At 57.1% G+C, this 21776-nt stretch overlaps 2 protein-coding genes across 2 annotated transcripts; one reads left to right on the plus strand and one right to left on the minus strand.

The window, feature by feature from the left end:
- The first annotated feature begins 1601 nt into the window (after window positions 1–1601).
- Window positions 1602–10431, plus strand: LOC147527525 (BPI fold-containing family B member 4-like). Its single transcript, XM_086623173.1, has 14 exons — window positions 1602–1728; window positions 2479–2593; window positions 3095–3199; window positions 3456–3611; window positions 4964–5027; window positions 5432–5495; window positions 5892–5983; window positions 6332–6505; window positions 7211–7264; window positions 7707–7874; window positions 7984–8051; window positions 9324–9366; window positions 9898–9961; window positions 10301–10431. The coding sequence occupies exons 1-14, from the start codon at window positions 1617–1619 to the stop codon at window positions 10429–10431; spliced, it is 1410 nt and encodes a 469-aa protein (XP_086479299.1). The 5' UTR covers window positions 1602–1616.
- Window positions 10432–13378: 2947 nt separating this feature from the next.
- On the minus strand, window positions 13379–18738 carry BPIFB2 (BPI fold containing family B member 2). Its single transcript, XM_086622626.1, has 15 exons — window positions 18630–18738; window positions 18277–18376; window positions 18016–18120; window positions 17715–17852; window positions 17256–17301; window positions 16936–16996; window positions 16581–16672; window positions 16290–16466; window positions 15923–15964; window positions 15623–15787; window positions 15450–15517; window positions 14766–14811; window positions 14404–14467; window positions 14240–14316; window positions 13379–13447 (listed from the first exon to the last, which is right to left on the minus strand). The coding sequence occupies exons 1-15, from the start codon at window positions 18736–18738 to the stop codon at window positions 13379–13381; spliced, it is 1359 nt and encodes a 452-aa protein (XP_086478752.1).
- Window positions 18739–21776: the final 3038 nt, after the last annotated feature.

The following is a 21776-nucleotide window of genomic DNA, read 5'->3' on the forward strand; positions in this document are numbered from 1 at the left end:
CAATCGTCTCGGCAGCTCTTTGCTGCCCGATTTCCGTCGGGGTCTGTCGCTGATGCCCATGGGTGACCAGACCCGAACAAAGTCCCCGATAAGATCTTCCCAGGGCTCTGCACAATGGAAACTTCCGTGGAGCCGGCCAAGGCGTCCGCTGAGGGACGAGATTTTCCTTTGAAACAGCTGTTTCTGCTGCTCTCGGCTCGTTCAGCTGGCGTGGGCGTTGCTTGTTCAAAGTGATGTTTATTGTTGGCTTTTTACATTTCATTACAGCTTCGGTTTTTACGGTCAGTTCATGACACTCTTTGCAGATACAACCGAAATTGCTTTGAAGCTTGGTCTTAAAGCCAACGTTTGTCAGGTTTATGCAACCTCTCCACCTTGCTTTTTGTCAAAATCTTTTTCCCGTGCTGCATTTGAGATAGGAATGAGCATTGTAAGTCCCACAATTCCTCAGAGATTGGGAACAGTGGATCGTTTCCTGCTATGAGCCTTCTGGAATCCGTGCTGCCTCCCTGTCCACGCAGCCCCATCAGCCTCCTCTCAGGTTCAGATGCTTCAGTAATTCTCATGATTTCCTAAAAAGTGAGTTTCTCAAAGCACAGGGTTCCCCCTGGGCCCACCATCACGGGGCATCCTCGTTAAGACAGATTAGAGGGGAAAAGCAATATCCAAGTGATCTGGGGCACGGAGGGAAACGGCAGCCGGTCAAGTCAGCGGTGACGTTACTGCACATAAATCAGGAGAGGTGGCAGCTGGGTGCTGCTTGCCAAGAGCACGGGCACGGTGGGGTGGCCACTCCTGAGCCACAGAGGTCGGTATGGAAAGGTGTGTCCGTTGGCTGTGGGTTGTATATAAGGGCAACTGCTCCACGCCGGCTGCGGGGAAAAAAGGGAGGAGGACGTGGGGTCTCGAGGACTTCCAGAGGAGCCCGAGTGGACCTGAGAGCCCTTCCCAGCTGACAGCAGCTGCTGCAGGTAATAGCACAGTCTGTGCATCGAGGGCTCGGCGGGCGAAGGCTGCGCGGTGGCAGAGCCGTCGCCCCGGCGGGACCCGCGTGGTGTGTGCCCGGGGGGGGCTGCTTCGGTGTGAGCCTGCTGAGCGCCGAGCACCTCATCGTCTGCCATGGCATGATTGAATTTAGGTTAATAATTATTATTTATGACGTCATAGTTTTCTTATTTCTGTCGCTTGAGCCTTAGTTTATTGCTTTTGAAAGGCAGAAAGAACAAGAATCGCCCTCAGCTGCCTCCCGTGGCGAGGGAACCAAACACCTGGAACCGCATCTAAGGGATGCAGCAACGACGGCTGCTTAAGCATCAGGTCAGGGGGAAGCAGCTCAGCTTGTGTCTGTGTGAACATGTAAATATTTGGGGCACGTCACAAAGGACAAGGAAAGGGCTTTTCTTGACCCACGCTTGGCGTCTGTCCACACGTGTGGACGTGAACAGGGTCCTGCTGCCCCGGGCTCGAGCAGAGTCTCGTTTGGGGTCGATAAAGAGCAGAGGAGGGATTTCTCACTCGACCTCTTTCCTTGAAAAGACACTGGGATCCCTTCCTAGAGGCTTTCCCCCTGCTTTTCACGCTGATGTCTCCCATGTCAGCAGGGGACTCTTCTGGAGATGACGATGTTGAAGCTTTTTGGAATCATCTTTCTCTGCGGTGTCCTCCTGCCCTCTCACCAAGTCCTGTCTGGTCTGTCCTGCGCCGTCAGCCCGGGGGCAATGCAGAATGGTAACCAGAAAACATGAGTTAAGTTTATTTTGAAGGCCATGTGGGACTGCGACGTGGAGTGAAGAACCTCCCGAGAGTCTTTGTCTTTATTTTATAGCTCCTCAGGGCCTTTGCTTAGAGCTTCTGACAGCCATCACTGGGCTCTCAGGTCAGGGAGACCTCTCTGCTCCAGACCCGGGGCACGTTTCAGCACCAAACAGCCATACAGAATTTCCAGACTAGATCTGGATTGTTTCCTCTTTTTGTCTTCGTTTCTCATGTCCATATTGGAGCAGCTGATATTTGGCAAACGACCGCGGTGCAGCTCAGCGGCTGTGCTGATATCTGCGATGCTCCAGCAAAAAAAAAGAGGCTTGTTCCAAGTAGCTTCTAGTTAAAAAAGAAAAAACAGCCACAAACCCAACCCAGCCCCTTTACAAATGGGAAAGAAGTTGTGAGTGGAAGCACAGTGGGGCTGAGGGGTTCGCTGTCGTTTCTGGTAGGGCAGAACCGCGCTGTCAGCTGCGTTGGGGCTCTGGGATGTTCTCCACCGCTCTCCCTCCTGGTCATTCACCGCGGGCGGTTTGGCTTCGTGCACATTGTAAAACATCGTCCCTCGTGTGACTTGGCTGCACCGAGCTGGCTAATGACTTTGTCAGGAGTTTTGGGGAGAGGGGGGGCTTTGGGTGATGCCCTCACCAGCACAGACCTGACCGAGTGCAGAGCGGTCGTTGCTGCAAGTGCTGGTCCTCACACGGAGATGTTTTCCAGTCCTCTCGGATGCCGTACTTCGGAACAGGCTTCTCGAGCGGCACCTGCATGGCCTGGTGATCCCCAGCATCATGGGTGAAGGGGGTCTGCCGAACTCTCCCACCAGCATCACCGGGTAAGTGGAGCGCGAGGGCTTCTCCGTGAGTGCACCTTGACCAGCAATTTGAAGCAACAAAAGCTGAGCTGCAGTTGGCACCATTGCCCAAGTAGCTGTCCCTGGTTTATTGCGATACCAATACTCTGGCACGACAAAAGCTTTCTGTGCAGTAGCAAAGTGGACGGTGAGGTGCATGGTACGGGTGCAGAGGCAGAATGACAGCTGTGATGCTGCCATTGGTACCTGAGATGCTTGACAGCACCGAGGGAGGGAGGTGCCACAGAGAGAGAAAGTTGACTGCTCTACAAAGCTGGCTTCCACCCCAACTTGGTCCTAGGTTGCTTCTTTTGGGTTTCAGACTCTGCTTCTCATCCTGGAGCTGGTGGCTCTTGTTTGGCACTGGTGCCTCCAGCTGGAGGTGGCTGTGGTGATGTGGGCACTGCAGGTTCCTCAGTGCCCGCAGCTGCTCAGCTGTTGGAGGATGCTTTTCATCTGTGCCAGCTTTTGCTCTTGTTACAGACTGCACCTTGCCGAGATCCTGGTGCCCAGGCTGTCGGTGGCACTGCTGCCGACAATCGGCGTCCAGATGACCATCACCGCAAAGATGAAGCTCGGTGGCAGCTGGTGAGTGCGGCGTTTCACGGTGGCTGTTAGGGGAGAGCCCTACCACGGGCATCCTATTGTGCAACGTTCTGCATCTTTTGTGGCTTTCCTGGTGTTTCCTACCTCTCCTAACGCCGTGAGCAGAGCTGGCACCAGGAGGTGGCATTTGTGATGAATTGCAGGAGGTGGAGGTGCATTTGTTGCTTCTGGCTTTGCTGAGATTCTCTGGTTAGAGGCTGAGAGATGAAACCTGTTCCACCTCTTCACTGTTTTTCAGCTTGGTTGGCCTTCTTCCAGAACTAGTTAACATCTTAGTGGATGTGAACATCACTGTAAACATTAAGTGCACAAATTTTGAATCGGGCACAGTCCAGGTCGTCGTTGAAGACTGCCTCTGCATCCTTGGAGCCATCAAGATGAGGCTCCTTTCTGGGTGAGTGCCTGCAGATTGATGTTTTCCATTGCGTGCAATCCTCTTCTCTTTATCCCGTGATCCCGACAGTCTGCCAGGACACAGCCCGTGCTGCGCCGGCACGGAGCCAGGCCTCAGGGAAGTCATTTCTTTCCCATTGTCAAAGCCAGTTGCTTCAGTGGAACTGGTGAAAAATTTGGCTGTTAATCTGCCCTGTTTGCCTGTGGAAATTTTAAGATGTAAAATACAAGGTTTGGTGCCTCCTCCGATGCACTCCTGCCAGACTCAGCCAGTGAATTGGCATCCAAAGGGTGGGAATGACAGGGCAGGGAGTGTGCCAGGAAAGCAGCACCATGGCTTGCCCTGCCTTTGTGCTCTGCCCTGGGCTGCTGTCGCAGAAGGTACTGGTTGTACGGGCTGTCGCTGCGAGTCTGCGTAATTCCACGCAACGGTCCCATCTCTTGCTCCGTCTTATTAAATTCTTGGCAGAAAGAATTTGCTGACTTCATGTATTGATGAATGCAGCAGTAAATTGATAATGGGAAATGTTTTCTTTTATTGCTTTTGAATTACTCACTTTTCAGGTTCGCTGAATTTCTCCTAATTAATTTTTGCATTATGCATTATATTTCAATCAGTGCAGCAGCTGGTTTGAAAGAGACTGTGTCAGTGAACAGAGGGACGCGGCTCACCCGCTCTGGGGGTCGTATTTTAAGTTTTAGCAGGATTAAAGGGATGGTGTGCGGGAAGCAGAGCTCCTGGGGCGGTACGGAGGAGCGTGGACGTGTGCGATTGACTTCGTGGCAGTTCCTCAGATGTGTCTATAGGCAGAACTGGGCCATAAATGAATCCTGCTGTCTGTGACTTGCCAAGTGTGCTGCTGCGTGTTCTAACCCAACAGTCCGGAAATATATTGATTATCAGAAGCAAATGGCTCTGCGCTGCCTGCAGGCATCACCCGTCCCAGAGGCGCCCGTTCAGCAGCAGTGCTGGAACGTTGCACAGCCCATTTCTCCTCCTGTTGTTCCCCATAACGAACATGGAGATATTTCATAACAATCCCACCTTCCCTTAACTCCAGCCCTGATTTAAATACTGCTCAGGTTACGCTGTGGGCGGCTGGATCCTTCCGTGCAGCGACGGCTGCGCACCCCGAAAGCCCAGAACTGAGCCCAGTTCTGCCCTGGGCCGGGGAACAGCCCCGTGCCCCCCTGCCGCTGCGCAGACCCTGCTCTGGCCGGGATTATCCACAGCAGCGTCCCTGGAGAGACGTGGCAGTGTGTAAAACAAAGGCTGGAGACGCTTTGGTGCCCTGTCCCGGAGCTGTGTTTGCAGTGATTCCGAATCTTTTATTTTTTTTCCCTCCTTTCCAGGATACTCTCCCTATCAGTAAATGAGATTGTACTTAAGCAGCTGACAGCGACGCTGCCGGGCCTGGTGAGCCTCCGGATCGCCCTCCTTCCCTGGCTGAAACGCAGAACTACCAGCAACAGCGTGTTGCGGGGTGGCAGCGAGCTGCGCCGTCTTCCCGCGTCGCTCTTCCACATCGCGGGCACGCGGTGCCGGGCAGGGATGCCCGTGGCCAGCCTGGCACCGCGTGCCATGGGGCGATGCCTGCGGCGTTCCCCACGTCAAAGCATCCCCTTTGGTGCGGTGCCGCAGCCCCCGGGATGCTCCCTGCCCCCGGGTCCCTCGCGACATCCCAGCCGTGGCGGGCCCAGACGCCACACGGTGCTTTTTTCCCCTTGGGGGTTTGATGAAGAGGAGTGAGGCTGATGGCTGCGGGGTGACAGGTCCCCACGCAGGGGGCTGAGCTGTCACGTTTCTACTTTGTCTTGCAGCTCTGTCCGATGGTCGATATCGTGGTCAAACTCGTGAGCATCCGGCTCCTGGGCACCGTCAACGGTACGTGCCTTGCGGAGGATGAGGCGCCGCTTCCCGGCGGCGGGACGTGCCCTTTCCTGTGTCCTGTCCGTCACGGCGGAGCCGTGGGGCTGGCAGCGACCCCGGAATTCACACCCAAGCGAACCGCTCGCGCCTCGTCCCTCCTTACGCCGTTTTTGCACGTCACCCCTGAATCGAGCTCGTTCGATGCTCTTTTGGGCTGTGTTCTGCATGCAGATCCTACAAAGCTGAGTTTGGGGGTGTTTGGCCCGTCCTGAGTGGCAGCGAGCATCCCACGGGAGTGCGTGCTCGGGGCCGGCTGCGGGTGGGAGCCTGGCCAAGCTCTGCGGGGTCAGAGCAGGAGTGGGTGTTGCGGCCAGTTTCCTGATGTTGTAACCACCTTTTTCCTCCCCGAAGCGGTGGTCCCAGTGGGCACGGTGGGAACGATCCACTACAGGCTGGCCAGCCTCCCCTTCACTTCCGGCCCTTCCCTCGTCTTGGATTTAGACGTAAGTCGGGGCCGGGTGCTGGGCGCTGGCAGGGGGACAGGGCCGGGACCGCCGTGCTGGCAGCGCTGCCCATCTGCTCTCGGAGGGACATCTCGGGGGTGAAATGAAGCAGCGAGTTGTGATTTGGACCAAGTGTGTTTGTAGCCTCAGATGCACACTGTGGCCTTTCTCAGCTCCTTTCATCTGATGGATACAGCGGGAATTGCCCCGAGTCCAGTGCTTTCCCCAAGCTGTTGGCAAGAGGGGGCTGTTCCAGCTGGTGCAGACCCCACACTCCATCCCGAGGGTCTGGGCACAGCCCGTGGCTTTCCAGGGTCGGTTCAACGTCGGTGTCCCCTCTCTCTGCAGGGTACGGTGAAGCAGGTGGGAGGCAGCATCATCCCCCACGACTCATCCCCCTTGGCGCTGCCACCACTGCTGGGCAAGACAATGGTCCTGGGGCTGCACCAGAGCTTCCTCAATGCGGTCTTGCACCTGGTGATGCGGCCACCACCGCAGACCTTCTCCTGCACGCCAGAAGCCGTGAGTGTGGTGGCACCTGTATGGCATGGCGGGGGCATGCGGGTCAGCCTGGCCCTGGGCCGGCTCCGGCGCGAGCCGTGCGAGGCGTTCGCACGTGCGGGCGCTGCAGCCCCTGCGCTGCCTCCGCGCCGCTCTGCTCGGAAAGCGGCCGTGGCACCTGCAGCCATCAGCTGTTCCTGTCTCTGGGCACCCCCGGGGATACCTGATGGAACCAGCCGTGTGCTGGTTGTGCCATGGGCTCCTGGGGGTGTGTGATCCCTTCCACGGAGTCTGCAAAACACCCCTGAGAAAAGCAACTTCGTACATGCAATGCAATTCTCTGTGTATGTTTTCCGTACCCGCGATTGTACTTCTGCTGGGAGATATCAGGGGTCTACGTGCTGGCAAACGTCAAAAGCCTCTGGGTTGCATTTCCTTCCCCTGCCAGTTGCTCTCACCTTAGTGACCGACTGGGAATCACGTGGGGAGCAGGAGGGGGGCCGAGGGCTCGGGGTGCTGCGGTCACACAGGGCTAGGTGCGCTGGGCTGCCCATGGCAGCGCTGGGGACAGCGGGGGGATGAGGGCTCAGGGACCAGCCCCGGGAGTGCAAACAGGCTGTCTGGGAACTGGGACGTAACTGGGAGAGGGGTGGCCCTGGCAGGATGGGTGTTGCTGAAATCAGCTGGAGCCTTCACTGGGGGCTGCTTGTGTGTTTGTTCCACCAGTTCTCCGGTGCCAGCCGTCTGCAGGAAGCCATCGTGACCCTCTTTCCTGCTGGGGTGAGTGGCTTTTCTGGCACACGGGTTTGTGTGAACCCTGCCAGGTCCGAGGCCGTGCCAGCGACGCACTTGGACGTGCCGGGGTGCTGTTGCCAAAGGTCTCGGGTCTTCTGCTCCCCTCCCCTCGGCCCTGCTGAGCGTGTGCCATGGCTGAGCCATGCCAGCAGAGCGGAGCCCCTTTCGGGGCACCCGGGGCACCCCGTCACAGCCACAGCCCCCTTCATGTCCCCCTTTGCCTCCTCAGCCCTGTACTGCCCGCAGGCAGCAGTGCCCACCCGCACTGCCGCACCTAATTGCTCTGTATTGGGCTTGTCCGAAGTCTGTGCGACTGTGGGGGAGACCCTGCAGAGTTATGGGGCTGTGAGAGTCCGATGGAGCAGTGCTGGTCCCCTGCCTGGCCAGTGCCTGGGATGCTGATAGCCACCTCCGTGTGTTCCCCTAGTGCTCCAGATGCCGTGGGACCAGTCCTCTGAGCATCAGGCTGGCATTGTCTGGGAACCCACTCATTGTCTTGGAAGAAAACAAAGCCACCGTGGAACTTTCAGTCTTGATTCTGGTGTCCCTTAAGAGTTTGGATGGAACCACCATCAACCTCCTGCTGGCAAAAGCCGTAAGTGTGGACGTGAAGACCCTGAACTGGTGAAGTGTGCAGCCAGCCGCACGCCTGGCAGCTGGGATGGGGCATCTCTGCAGGCTGATCCTCTCCCATCTGCCTACAGGACCTCAGTCTCGACGTCCACATGGTGGTTGCCAGCGGCAGGCTGGTGCTGGGCTTGTCCCTGGGCAGGTAGGCAAAGCCCTGACACTGCCCCATCCTGCTCGCTCCCCTGCCCCAACCCTGGGGCGCTCCGGCTGGGGAGCTCCAGCTTTCCCGGGTGCAGGCTCAGTTTTCTGGGATGCAGTGGGCAGAAGAGAGCTGGGCAGCAGGAAGGGCTGCTCCTCCTCAGGGACGCTCCGGGTGCTGTGACAGCGTGTCCCGCGGTGACACCACGCTGCTGGAGCTGCCTGAGCCACAGCAGAGGGTCAGGAGTGGAGCGCAGGCGGGCACAGTGCCCGCAGGCTGGCGGCGCGCTCCGTGTTGCCGTGGCAGCTCTGGAGCCGCCAGTTCGAGCTGTAAAACAGACGTTTCATTTCCTGAATCTGAGAATTTCGTACCTGGCTGATGGCACGGGGCGGACGGGTATTGCTGACTTACAGGAAGCATTATGGCAGTGGGAAAGTTTTAGGAGACTGGGGGAAAAGTCTGTGTGGGTTTTATGACAAGGAGCAATGCTGTAATCTGAATAATTGTACGACTGTCAGCTTGACTTTGATCCCGGGCAGCCGTTCGAGATGTCTGCGGTTGGACACGAGTGATAAAGGAGGAAAGGAAAGTGCCATCGTTAATGCCAGTCAGGGCGTGATGGAGGGCTGGGACGCATTCCTCGCAGCGCCAGCTTGGAGGGTTTCAAGCCGTTCAGCTTGTCAAAGAGAGAGATTTAGAAGCAACATTGGCAGCGATATAGCGGATAGAAATGCATCAAAGGGCTTTGAATTCGGCAGACAAAGATATAACAAGATTCGATGGAAGCAGAAAAGAGAAATTCAAAGTGGAAATAAGGCGCAGGTTTTAGCTGTAGCGATAGTTGTGTGATTGCAGTGATTGATTAGGAGCTGTAGCAAACTCTCCAGAGCTCATGATCTTTAAATCCAGACTGGAAGGTTTTTCTAGAAGCTCTGCTCTCGGCAAAGCAGGAGCTGACTCCTTTCCCAAGGTGAATAACTGCCTGGCACGGAGAGGGAAGGGGAAGGCAGGAGCTGGCGTTTGCCAGCAAATTTGTGCTTCGTTTGCACACAAATACAAATTAAGTGAAGCTTTTATTTTCCTATTTTCTTTTCTGTCTTGCAAGTGTGGCAGTGCCTGCTTTTGTGTTACGGTATAGCGGTCCCTTTGTGGGTGCCCCCGTGATGCCCCCAGGGGTCCCTTGGCCATAGGGTGGTGGGGCCTCAGGGTGGGGGTCAGTGAGCTTGGGCCAGTGACTCTCTGTCTGACGGGCCGTTTGCTTTCCTTTGCCGGCAGCTCTTCCCTCTCCTTGGAGTCTTCTGACGTTGGCATCAGTAACGTAAGTCCCTCGCAGCGGCGCAGGCTGTGCCGGGCGGGCAGAGGGGCTGAGCGCTGAGCCCCACGGCTCCGGGCATGGAGGGAGACGGGCGGTTGCTGCACGGTGCTGGGACGTGTTCCGGCTGTGATGGGTTACGTCTGCTGAGGGTCTTGGCTGGGAGCTGCTCTGCTTTGTAGGTCGTAGCAACTTCTCTTTTGCTGCTTTTTTTTTTTTTCCCCCTGCCTTTTCTAATCATGCAAATGTAAAGCCTGAACTCTGTTTGTCCACCCCTGCGTGGGCAAAGCTCACCCGGAACTCCGGCAGGAGTTTTACCTGGTGGAAAGGTCCCCGAAGGAAGGACCAAACACAAATCGGGGAAGGAAAGTAGATTTGCTTTAAAGAAAAGAGGAACAAATTGTTCTTCTGCTGCATCAGTAGGAAGTGATTTCCAGTGTGGAGGACGTGCCGTCTGCCCGCCGGGGTGCCGGGCTGTGGTGCCGCCGTCGGGCACCTGGCAGCGCCGTTCACACGCTCCTTCCTTCTCCGGTTCAGATCTCGAGCCTGAGGCCGCACTGCAGCAATCTGCTGGTGGGAATGCTCATGCCCGAACTCAACGGTGAGGTGACGGGCAGAGCCGCGGCGGTGGTCTGGGGAGGGAGGGGCGAGGGGTGCGTGTGCGCGGTTGAAGGTCCACAACCCCCGTTTCGAGGCCATAGTTAAAAGCCCCAACCTTATTCTTACACCCTCCACCCCAGCTTCAGTCCTGAGGGCCCTGGGGACAGTTAGTGGCAGAGAACGTCGGGAAAGCCAAAGCTCGGTGTGTGCGGTGGTGCCGCAGCCACCGGTGCCTCCCAAGCAGCTCCGCTGCCCGCACGCTCCCCGGCAGCACCGTCGTCGCGGGGGGGAGCTGTGCTCGCCCCTCGGGCGCCGTGCAAGGACCTGTCTGTCCCCGCAGATGCTCTGCGCATCGGGATCCCTCTGCCGAGGGTGCTGGACATTCCCTTAGTAAAGGTGGAGATTCGGATCTTCGTGGTGAGTGGAAAGGGCCCTGTCCCCCTGCACGGCAGCGGTGCGGGGCGCGGGTAACCTGGACCCCATCCGCGGTGGTTCGGTGTGCGGGAGCTGGAGGTGCTGAGCCTGGAAAGGCTGCAGGGGGTGCTCTGCCTGACTCCAGGTCAGAAAATGCTTCATCCCAGTGCCACCAGGGCCCTGCTCCCCCTACCCAGGCTGCCGTTCCGCTCTGGGACCGGGGGTCTGGCTGCCCTTTCGAGTGGCACCATTCAAAGTGTCTTAGATTATGCCAGATTCCTGCTCTGTGCGTGCCGGAGGTGTCCCAGGAGGACTGGGATGCTCTCCAGCACTTCCCAAAGCGTTCCGTGCCCTCCCTGTTGCACACTGACGTGAGGACCTTTGCCGAGAGGGTTTTCTGGTCACCACGTTGCTGACGAGCTGGTGCGAACCAGCATCCCTCGGGGTCGGGAAATAACGTGGACGTGTCGCTCCCTGCTCTCGGTCAGGGCCTGCTGGCACTGCTTATGTGAGCCGGGCAGCGCCGGGCGCCGGAGTGCCGCCGGCAGAGGAGGAGGAAGGGAGACCCGCGAGGACGGAGCGGCGGAGCGGCGTGGTCGGCTTTGCTTCTCTCAGCTCCATTCGAGGTTCTTGATAACGTTTAAGACGCTTTGAAGTTAATTGGCTCGTGTGAGTCCCGAGATCCCCGCACAAAGCGGAACCTGATATTTATTTAGAGAAATAATATTTATTTAGAGAAATCAGCGTGGTTTGGGGGTCACAGTTAGAGCAGTTACTGTGATGCCACAGTGGAATTGTTGCATTTGTTCTGAGGGAAAGTTGTTCTGGATGTAATGGAAAAGGGAACTTACTGCACGTGGCTTTCTAAGCAAATGTCGCCATCCGCGTTCGGCAGGGAGCGACGTGCTGAGCGGGAGCTCAGGATACATTCCTCATGTAAATCTTTTAATAAAAGTTCCTACTTTTTTAGTGCTTGGAATGAGGCTCTTGTTTTGTGATGCTTCTCAGGGAGAGCACCTATCCTGCTCTGGGGGCTGGCTCCTTCGCGACAGCTGGTACTTTGGGTTTCCACTTGAAAACTTTTTCCACCCAAACTTCTTAAGGAAAAAACCCACTTGGGTTTTTGGTGGCCGCTTCTGGCCGGGTGCTGCTGACCACATGCTAATCCACAGGCAGAAATCAGAATGGAATCGAATTTCCAAAGGCCATGAAGCTTTCCCTAACAGAACCTGAAGGGAAAACGTCCTTACCAGGTGCCTGAGCAGTGCGATAACGCTGACGTGCACCCGCGTGCCCACGGCATCCACGTCTGCTCCGGCTGCCAGAGCAGCCAGTTGGTCTCTTTTCAGGGAAAAGAACGCTGGCTTTTTTCATTTCAGAAAATAAATGATTCTGGGTAAAAAAAACAACATCTGAGGTCTGAAGTGGCCTCTCAAATACCTGCTTTTCCCAGCACTAGACATCATTACTGGTGTGTCCATCATTATCACCAGTGTCCCCCGCACTGCCGGCGGTGTGGCACTGGCAGAGCACGGGTGGTGCGCGGCAGCAGCCCAGCGCCGGTCGGGGGACGGACGGGGCCGTATCCTGTTCTGTGCTTCTGCCTAAAGGTGAGAATGGTTCAACATCTGCCCGGCCAAAGCCTGCGGCTGCCGCATCCGTCCCCAGCACCACAGTGAGATGTTGCAGAGAATACCCACTGGCAAATAAATACTGCTTTTTACTGCTGGAGCTTATTCCTTTTGGGAAACTGGTTTCAGATACATTAGTCAAAGAATAATGGTTGCAGCTCTACCAGGAAGCTTTTATTAGGAGCGGTTCCCGCTATTGCCAACTTCAGGCATTAAAGTCATTAGTCAGTTCCCCAAGCTGAGCATATAAACCTTCAGGGTTTTTCACTCCTCGTAATAAATCAACTTGGCTTGTTTTGTTTGCTTTCCTATTTCTGAGTCTCTGAAATATGAGGTTTTGAAATGCTTTTCAGCAGCTCCAGAGGCCAGAAACGATGTGCGTAGCTGTTGCAAGTGAAAGCAGATGTACGTGTAACTGACATGGTTCCACGGGCACCACTGTTGCAGAGGTCCCGGGCAGCGGCACGGCTGTGCCCACGCCTCTCCGGAGGCAGCTGCTGACAGCACCCAGCGATGGAGCAACTTCAGGAGCTCTGTTACCAGCCCACCCTCAAGTCTGTTGTGGTTTTTTTTCTCTCCTGTTTTAGTTTGCTGAACAACCCCTGGCGCGGGGAGGTGCATTTGGTCGGCAGGACGGAGCGTTCCGACGTCGCCGACTGCAGCCACGGGTGCCCGTGGGCGGGTGTGTGCTGTGCGGGCACACAGCACCATCTGTGTGTGTGCCACCGCATCCCACCCAGTGTTTGCTCTGTGATGAGCTTCGTCACAAGTATGGTTTTGAAAATATAACTGCCTTCAAGTCTAAAATTAGAAACCATTGTGCAGACTGAGATATATATTTCTCCCCCCCCCCCCTTCTTTCTGACCCGGGGCAAAGCACCAGCCTCAATGTTCCCATAGTAACACGGGAAGCGGAGGAAAAGCAGCTGAAAGATCTCTCGTTGGTGGGGGCCGTGTCGTTCTGCAGCTGTGAGGCACGGGGCTGCTTGGTGTCCTTATGAATTAGTGGAATTTTCATGCTCCTTTAATTAAAAGTGAGGTCTGGACATCTGTACTGGTACCAGTTCTTAGCAAGACAAAATTCATCTGTCTTTAGGTACAAATCGTTGAGGGGGAAAAAAGTCAATAGTCAGACCAAAGAATGCAATATGAAAGAGAAATGTTTAATTAAAGTATGGAACATTGTAACAATCCATCCTCTTTTGCAACAGGAATACCAAGAGCAGGAGTGGAAGAGAGAACCAGTAGTGCAACGTGGTTGTTATCCGAAATCCGAGAAAGTGTTGTTCTGCTAAGGCAAGAAAAGATTTTCAACATTTCTTGAAAGAGCCGACAGAAGAGTTTTGTCGCTGTTGTGCTCCGGACACCAGACCTCAGCCCACGGTGATCTGCTCTCCAGTCCTCGCCTGTAGCTGGAGGTTGCAGGGGACCAGGACGTAGTCCTAAGCATGGGGAGGAAGAAGGGCTGAGCACGGTGTCTGCGCGGCTCCTGCTGCCAGCACGGGGCTGGCCGCAGCCCACCGGCCCCTCCAGCACAGCCAGTGCTCGTGGCGGAGGGGCCAGAGGGGCAGGTGCCTATTTAAAGTGATGGAACTCATAGAACCATGGAACGGTTTGGGTTGGAAGGGACCTCAAAGATCATCTAGTTCCAACCCCCCTGCCATGGGCAGGGACACCCTCCACTACACCAGGTTGCTCAAAGCCTCATCCAACCTGGCCTTGAACACTGCCAGGGATGGGGCAGCCACAGCTTCTCTGGGCAACCTGTGCCAGTGCCTCACCACTCTCAATGTAAAAAATTTCTTCCTTCTGTCTAATGGAAGTCTCCCCTCTTTCAGTTTAAAGCCTTTGCCCCGTGTCCTGTCACTCTATGCCCTTGTTCAAAGCCCCTCTCCAGCTTTCTTGTAGCCCCTGTAGGTGCTGGAAGGTCTCCCTGCAGCCTTCTCTTCTCCAGGCTGAACAGCCCCAACTCTCTCAGCCTGTCTCCAGAGCAGAGGTGCTCCAGCCCTCGGATCATCTCCGTGGCCTCCTCTGGACCCGCTCCAACAGCCCCATGTCCTTCTGGTGTTGGGGACCCCAGAGCTGAATGCAGCACTGCAGGTGCTCGGTTCTGCAGGTTCACAGGGCTGGAGGAGCCGGCTCCGATTTACTCTGGAGCCCGGAGGTGAGTGTTGCTCCCGGGTTCCCTTTGGCTCAAACGTAGCAGGGAGCAGTTTCAATGTCTTATTTCTCACCTTGTGAATTATGACGTTGACGTCAGTGTAGGTGAAGCTGGAGACGTGGGGCAGGAATACGCCTTCGCTCAGGACCTCTGGGGAGAAAAAAAGATGGAAAGTTACCAGCTGGGTGCTGCCTCCGTCCTCGCCGTGCTTGCACTGCGGAACCACCGGCTCCTCACCGTTCATCTGGGCTGGTACCTCCTGGCGGATCGTGGGCAGAATCAGCTCCTGCAGTAAGGCATCCTGGCACAGGGAGACCCTTGGTCAGCGCACGGCGCGGCCCCACAGCTGGACGAGAGGGGCTGGGACCAGCAAGAGGGATCCCGATGTTCCCTGCACCCCCTCATCCCCCCAACCCGCTGTTCCCTCCCGCAGGGCGCAGCCCGTGCCTGGAGCACCTATTTCCCTGCCGGAACCGGCGCGGGCGGCGTGGGGCCGGTCATGCTGCCAGGGCTGACCGGGCTGCTGAGGACGGGGCTCAGCGGGGGCTGCCGCGTTCAGCGGGTCCCAGCGCGGCGGGTACGCAGCCGGGGGCACCTACCGGCACGGGGCCCACGTCGGAGGCAGCCAGGCTGAGCTCCACATCCCTGGAAAAGAGAGCACAGGAGCCGGGGTGAGCAGCAGCAGCTTTTGTGTCCCCGCAGACACCGCGGCCGAGCTCGGCGCCAAGCCAGCCGTGAACGTGGGGCCTGGGCATGTTGGAGCGGGCGGCTGGAGCCCGACCCCCCCTTCCCCAGGTGCAGCCAACACTTTGCCCCCGGACTCCGGCTGAGCTGACCCACACAGGCTGTGCCCGGCGAGGGCTGGGGCACGAGTGCTGCGGGATGGGGTCGGGGTCAGGGTGATGGCAGCCGCGGGTGCCGCTGTGGCCGGGGACCCCGGAGCCCCCCAGCTGTAGGCTGTGTTCGCGGATGGGGCAGTCGGGCATGTGCTTGTCCCAGCAGCAGTGCCGGTGCTGCGGCAGGAGCTGGCAGAGGCGGACGGTGTTGGCGTGTGCCCGTCGCCTGCGCACACCTGTGCTGGACGCGGCGGGTGGAAGGTGCAATTTCCACTTTTCTCTCTAACCGCGTTGCTGGAGTCTCACCCTTTCCCTTGGCACAGAGTTGCCTCTGCCGTGCCCAAACCATAAAAGCTGAGAAATTCCCCAGATCGCTTTGCCTCTCCTTTCCCCGCTCTGCCCGGGACGCGTCCCCTTCAAGGCCCTGCAGCACAACGGGTTCCTTACTCTATCTCTGCTGCAGAGATCATCATCCTTGTGTCGGCGACGCTGAGGAGCAGTCCTGCAGCCATGTCCTGCGAGGGCATACGGGAGGGCAGGATCAGGGTGAGCAAAGGGCACTGCCCGCGCTCAGCTCGGGCACCATCCCCGTGCTCCCCACACTCGCCAAGCACACTCACCACGTTGATGCTCAGGAAGCTCTGGAAAGTTGGTGAGCCCTCCCCGACATGGACGGTGAGGAAGAGCTTCAGGGCTGCCTTGCCTTCCTCCAGCACCACCCGAGGTGAGCTCCGGAACACGGCTTGCAGCGTCACCGGGAGGTCATCCTGGAAGAGGGAGCTCATCTGCCGAGGGAGGGGGGTTGGTTATTCCTTGGCATGGACCGTCCCCTGCGTGCCCTCAGGTTGGTAGGCAGGCAGCCGGCGGGCACTGCCCGAGCCAGGGCCGTGCCTCTCCGAGCGACAGCAATGGCAACGAACCTGGGTGATCTTCTGTGCCACGGTAGCGGTGGTCAGCGGGCTCTGAAAGACAAAGCGCAGCCCGTGATGCGACTGACGGCTGATGGGACTGTGGCTCGTGCCCAGCGCGGCTGCACGGACCCCGCGCTGAGCCCTGTGCCACTCGTGTGCCAGGAGCAGCGTTTTGGTTGCTCTTCATGGCAAGTTCCCCGCACACCACGAGACCAGCGATGTTTTGGGGAGCCCGGGGCCGAGGGGCTGCGGGTCCCACGGGCTCTCGGGGACGTGCACTCATTTCTCTGCAGAGCACACGGCTCCTCCGAGCCGTTCGCAGGGCAGGGCCGCCCCTCCAGATGTGTATTTTCTGCTCCGTGCGTGCTCTACTCACAGGAATGGTCATGTTGAAGGCTCCAGCGATCTCCAGGGCGGAGAAGAGGCTGGTGTAGAAGCGCTCAGAGAAGGCCAGGGTGAGGTGGGCAGGGCTGGAGCTCGCTGGCACGGGCATGCTGAAGGGCACGGGGCTGACTGGCAGTGGGATTGGTATCCCCGCCACGTGGAAAGTGGTCTGCAGGGACACGGACAAGGAGAAAAGGATTTTGAGGTGTCCCGGGGCACTGGGAGGAGGCGGCTCTCCCAAAGCCTGGAGCAGGGTGGTGAGCACTGGGAAGGGAGGACTTACTCGCAAGGAGAGGGCGATTCCTTGCTTGGAGAACACGGGTGCAGCCAGGGGCAGGTACTGGACCTGGCAGCTCGGCGTGACGGGGAGCTGAGCTGCAAACGGAGCAGAGAGACCCTCAGGAAGAGGAGGGGAGTGGTGATGGCAGGTTGGAGTTGGGAAGCATCCGGGTTTCCCAAGTAAAGAGCCAGGGGAAGAGAGATGGGTGGGAGGAGCGGGTCCGCAGGGACATGACAGCAGCGGAGCTGCTGCTGCTGGGGGTCTGCTGCAGGGTGGGAGCCCATCCCATCACCTCACCTGCTCCAAAACGAGCCCCGAAGCCCTTAGTCCGTAACGAGACTGGAAGCCAAACGCTCACCTGTCAGGGACATCAGCTCTTCGTTTGGCAAGAGCAGCAATTTGGAGACTTCCAGGCAAATCTGTGGAATAAAGGACAAAAAAAGAGGTGGAAGATGAACATGTGGGTCTGATGGCATCAGGCGTCCCCCGAACGCCTCTGGAGCCGGTGTCCCCATCGTCCGGCCGTGCGGCAGCTGGGAGATGGGGCACGGCAGTGTCGGGTGGCCCCGGGGCTGCGGGGGGGACCTGGCAAAGCACCGGGTTGGCTCAAAGGGCTCTAATCCTTACGGAACTGCGTGACTCCATCTTCTGCTGACGCCTTTACGAACTTTATCTTACCTTATCGACGTTAATCTCATCGTCCGCGTCGGAACTAGAGGACTTGCTGGATGAAAACAGAACGGAAGAAGTTAGGCTCAGCCAGGGCAGGTGAGCTTTTATCTGGCCCAGGGACAGCATTGCTGTCATTTTCTACCATCTATTAAGCTACAATTACAATGCAGAATCCTAAAACACTGACGAGTTGCTGTTGGAATTGCGTTAGAAACGTTCCTGCTGTGCTACTTTAAAAGATCCGCTCCCTTATGAGAGAACAAAACTCTCTTAAAACGGGGGAACCAACCCCGCAGGCGGAACAAAGCTCCTCCCGGGAAGGTCACGTTTTTGTGTCGACCTTTGTAAGCTTTTGCGGCAGTGAGCAGGTCTCTGTCATGTCACCGTCCTGCCTAGGCTTGTGCCTCAGTTTCTTCTCTCCCCCCGTTACCCAGATCCCAAAACGAGGAGAGAGGCGGGTCCGACCTTTCCACCCCCTCAGTGCTCTGTGCATCCTCCAAGGTGGCTTTGCAGGGGGAGGTCACCAGCTCCAGGTTCCCTTCGGGGCTCATTTCCACGTGGAGGTCGGCCAGGATGGACAGTCTCATCACCTTGGTGGTCGAGCTGTGCCAGGGCAGGAGAGGCGGAGGCTGGAGGGTGGAGGCTGCTCCCGTCCCGCTCGCCCCGGCGTCCCCGGCTCTTCCCACACACGGCGGGTGCTGGATGCAGCCCCGTCACTCCGGCCAGGAGCTTGGGCTGACTCCAGCCCCATGTCCTTGGCACTCACGGGGCGGGTGTGATGCCAAGGTCCACATCGATGCTGAGCCGCAGCCCAGCGTCAGGGATTAGCGACAGGGACAGCTCGGCGACTGTGACGGAGTTAATCTGGTTCCTGCTGGAGCGGAAATGAAGGTGTCAGGAGACTGGCACAGGCAGGGTGCAATCCCTGGCTGCTCCCCGAAAAGTCCATGAGATGTGCCCGGCGTGCCCCGGTCAACCACCAGTGGTTCAGTGCCACAGACTGGGCAGAGTGGAGCCGCGGACTCACCCACTGGGCTTTGGGGAGCCGAGGAACAGGTCCGGCACTGCTGGGGCCATCAGGTCCTGCCGGAGGACTGCCTCCGCCTGCGCCTTCGAGACTTCAGCAACTGCGAAAGAGGGCAGATGTTCTGTGAGACCTTCTGGAGCTCGTGGCCTGATGCACAGAGGGACAGACCGAAATCTGTCCAGTTGATGCATGTCCATCCCTTACTACACCCTCGTTACGCGCTGTAGAAAGGGGGTGGCGAAAGCGAGATGGTTAACGGCACAAGTCTCTGGTGACAGCGTTGGGTGTTTCATCACCAGACTGAGATGCTGCTGCCACCCCTCCCTCTGATGGCACGGGGGGTCCGGACTCACTGTAGCTCAGTCCCGCCGGGGTGAGGATGCCCGCGCAGTCGGGGGACCGGGTGGCCTGAACAGCGACCAGGAGGCTCAGGAGGACGCTCAGGGTGCAGAGTTTCGCCATGCTGGCGCCTGGGAAAGGAGGGTGCCCGCAGCAGCTGGTCAGAGCCGCGTGGCCCTGGCCCGGCCACCGAGGCACGGAGCCGCTGCTGGGTCAGGTTTGTGGCCCTGTGCTTGTTGGCTCTTGTGCAATAGGAGCGCACGGCTCCCGTGCAGCGCCCGGCGATTCCAAAGCGCTGGCGGAAGGCTCAGCCTTGAAAACCTCCCGCCGGGATGCGAGCTGGAGCGGTGCTCGCAGCAACGTCGTCCCTGCTGAAGAGCGTACAGACGCCTGCAATGGGATCAAACCAGCAGATAAACGAGCTAAAACTAGTTGAGAAACGGATGGAAGTTACGGAGGAGGCTTTAACCGCATGGAAAGGTGAAAAGTGTCATCTGCCTCCCTGAAAAACATTTGGAAATTGTTTATGATGTTTGTAATGCTCTTACAATACTCAGCAAACAAGTAATTTGGGAAGTTTAACCTGCAGAGAACGTACATGCTTGTACCAGTCTTTGCAGAGTTCTGCCCCTGGTGGGAATGGCCCCTTGCAGGGACACGCCGGAGTCAGCCCGAGCAAAGCCTACGCCGAGCCGTGGAGTCGGCAAACGCGTCTTTACCTTTCCTGGCCGGGCTTCCCGTTCTTCCAACTCCGTCCAAGTCTTGCCGTGGCCACGCCAGGGATCTGCGCTGGCTTTATATATCTTCTCAGCCGAGGCTGCTGGGGCAGGAATTGGCAAAGAGGGCTGGAAACCAGGAGGTTGGGTGGAGACTTGGTTTTGTATGCCACTTGTATTGTTCCCCGAATGCTTGATGACATTGGCCGTTGACCTGGCGAGGTGAGACGCTGAACAGCAGGTGCTGGGGCAACTTGCCTTCACGTGGTGTTACCGAGGAGCACAAAGAAAGGCCCCTGGGTGGAGGGTGCCAAGAAATCAAACATTGTTAGAAAGTGACCGTGTGTTTCTTTGCTCTGCAGCCACGCTTTCTGCCGAACGCACAGGGACAGCCGCTGCCATCTCTGCACCAGCAAGGAGCTGCTGTGGTTTGTGTCACTGTCTCAGCTGGGCAGCTCAGACCAGGAGGGACAAGACTGGCATGTGTCGTGCTGAAGGAGGTCTTGGCCGTTCATCAAGGTTGTCCTCCATTTACATCAGGCCTGGGTAAGTCTGTTGAAGGCGACAGGAGTGTTTCTGTTGGGTTCAGGGAGTTTTAGACCAGACAGAAGATCAGGGTTTCTTAAGTTATCTCCTCTACCCTCCAGAATGACCCACATGCAATAATTTCTCCCGCTCTTTAACCCATTCCCAATCAAAAGCCACTGGCAATATTTATTACAACTGGTCGAAAAAATGGTGAGTGATGTTCACCCTCTTTGATAATGTCTCTACAAGCTTTGAACGCATTCATGGAAGGGACTCACAGTCCCACTCCTTCCTGTGCTTGGGCTCCATTGTGTTCTCAGGACTTCTTTTTGACCTGGAGGCCAGAGCATGAACTACCTGCAAACGCCGGGTAAGCGCATCCTCCATGGCCTCACCCAACTCTCCTTCGTGCTCCGTGTTCTGGCCTTCCCCCACCACCCCAATATTTGCGATTTCAACTTTGAGCCATGACCGGTCTTCCAGAGAGGGTTGAGTTGTCCATTTCGCTCTGAACCCCTTGGCAATGGGATAAGGTGTTCAGTGCTTGTTGAAACACCTGCTGCCTGGGGAGACAACCATTGTCCTTTGTGCGTCGACAAAGTGAGTTATGGGGCGCTGGTTCCAGGTGCATCTTGGCACGTTCAAAGCCTTTGGCTCTCCCCAGCGCTGTTGCTTTTCTTCTCGGCTTGACAGAGGAAGGCCAAGAAGCAAAGCAGGGTCCCAGCCATGTTGTGCGTTTCCACCGAAGGCTTCCAAATAGGATTGTCAAGGGAAAATAGGAAGATATATGTCCAGCAGCCTGCTGAGAGAGAGCAGGATTTATGCTTCTGTGCTGATGTACGCAGCCCATTTAGAGGCAAGAAATGTGTTCAGCAAAGTAAATCCATTGAGAAGGTTGTAACCTGCAGATGAGTCCCCCGGGGCCATGGGAAGTGTTTCCTGCCATCTGACTTTGGACACAACCTAGAAATGTCCCTGAGAAACAAATCTTTGCTGTGTTTTAGAGCAGCAGCTGGAAACCGGTCCCTGCTACACCTTGTTCCAGTGTAGGTAATGTGGGCAGCTCTTCCCGAAGCTGTACTGGAGATTTATCGGTGGAGCTTAATTATCATTTACAGCAGTGCAAGGGTCTGGGGATAAGCTGCCAGGACGAGATGGCACCGTGGAGCTTAGAGGTGGATTTTCTCCTCCTGAAGAGCTACTCTGGACCCGACAATCCCTGTGGAGGCTTAATTAGATGTCAACTTATAGCATAATGACTGATCAAGTTACCAGCACAAAAGCGTCTCTGTGGCGCGGTGCGTTCTGTAAGGGGAGTTATCTGTAAATCCGACGCTCCTGTTAGATAAGATGTAAATCTCCCTGTCGGGGCTGAGCAGAGAACCACGGCGGGCAGCACGGGGGGAGGTGATGGCAGATTAAACCTCATGACACGTTTTATACAGAAATGAAGAGAAGAAATAAATCACTCAGTGCTGCGGGATCCCACCGGGGTGAGCTCCCAGAGCCGGGTCCTTCTGGGTGGGTACGTGGGAGAGGAGGGTGAGGACACCATGGTGGCCACAAGCCCTGGCCCAGGCAGCCGCAGCGGTGGCACAGTGTGACCAGCCTGGAGCAGACCGTCGTGCAGCCTGGTGGGACGTACGGCTCTGCCACAGCAGGGCAGGGCTGGGGCTGAGAAGCCTGTTCCTGGGGCAGGTGGCAGTTCTTAGCCTCGCTCCGACCCTGCTGAAATCAGTAAGAATATTGCTGAGACTGTCACAGTTTCCAGTGGTTTCTCCACCAGCTGATCCCATGTCCTCCCCGGCGCTTGCACAAGCTCCACAAAGCTTTGGGGAGCAAGAGCTGCTCACCCTGAGCGTCACCTTTACATGGGTGTCTCCAAAAGCAGAATTTACCATTAAGTGTCTTAGATTT

This window comes from Tauraco erythrolophus, chromosome 18 (assembly GCF_009769465.1).
Source record: "Tauraco erythrolophus isolate bTauEry1 chromosome 18, bTauEry1.pri, whole genome shotgun sequence".
In the NCBI taxonomy this organism is placed as follows: Eukaryota; Metazoa; Chordata; class Aves; order Musophagiformes; family Musophagidae; genus Tauraco; species Tauraco erythrolophus.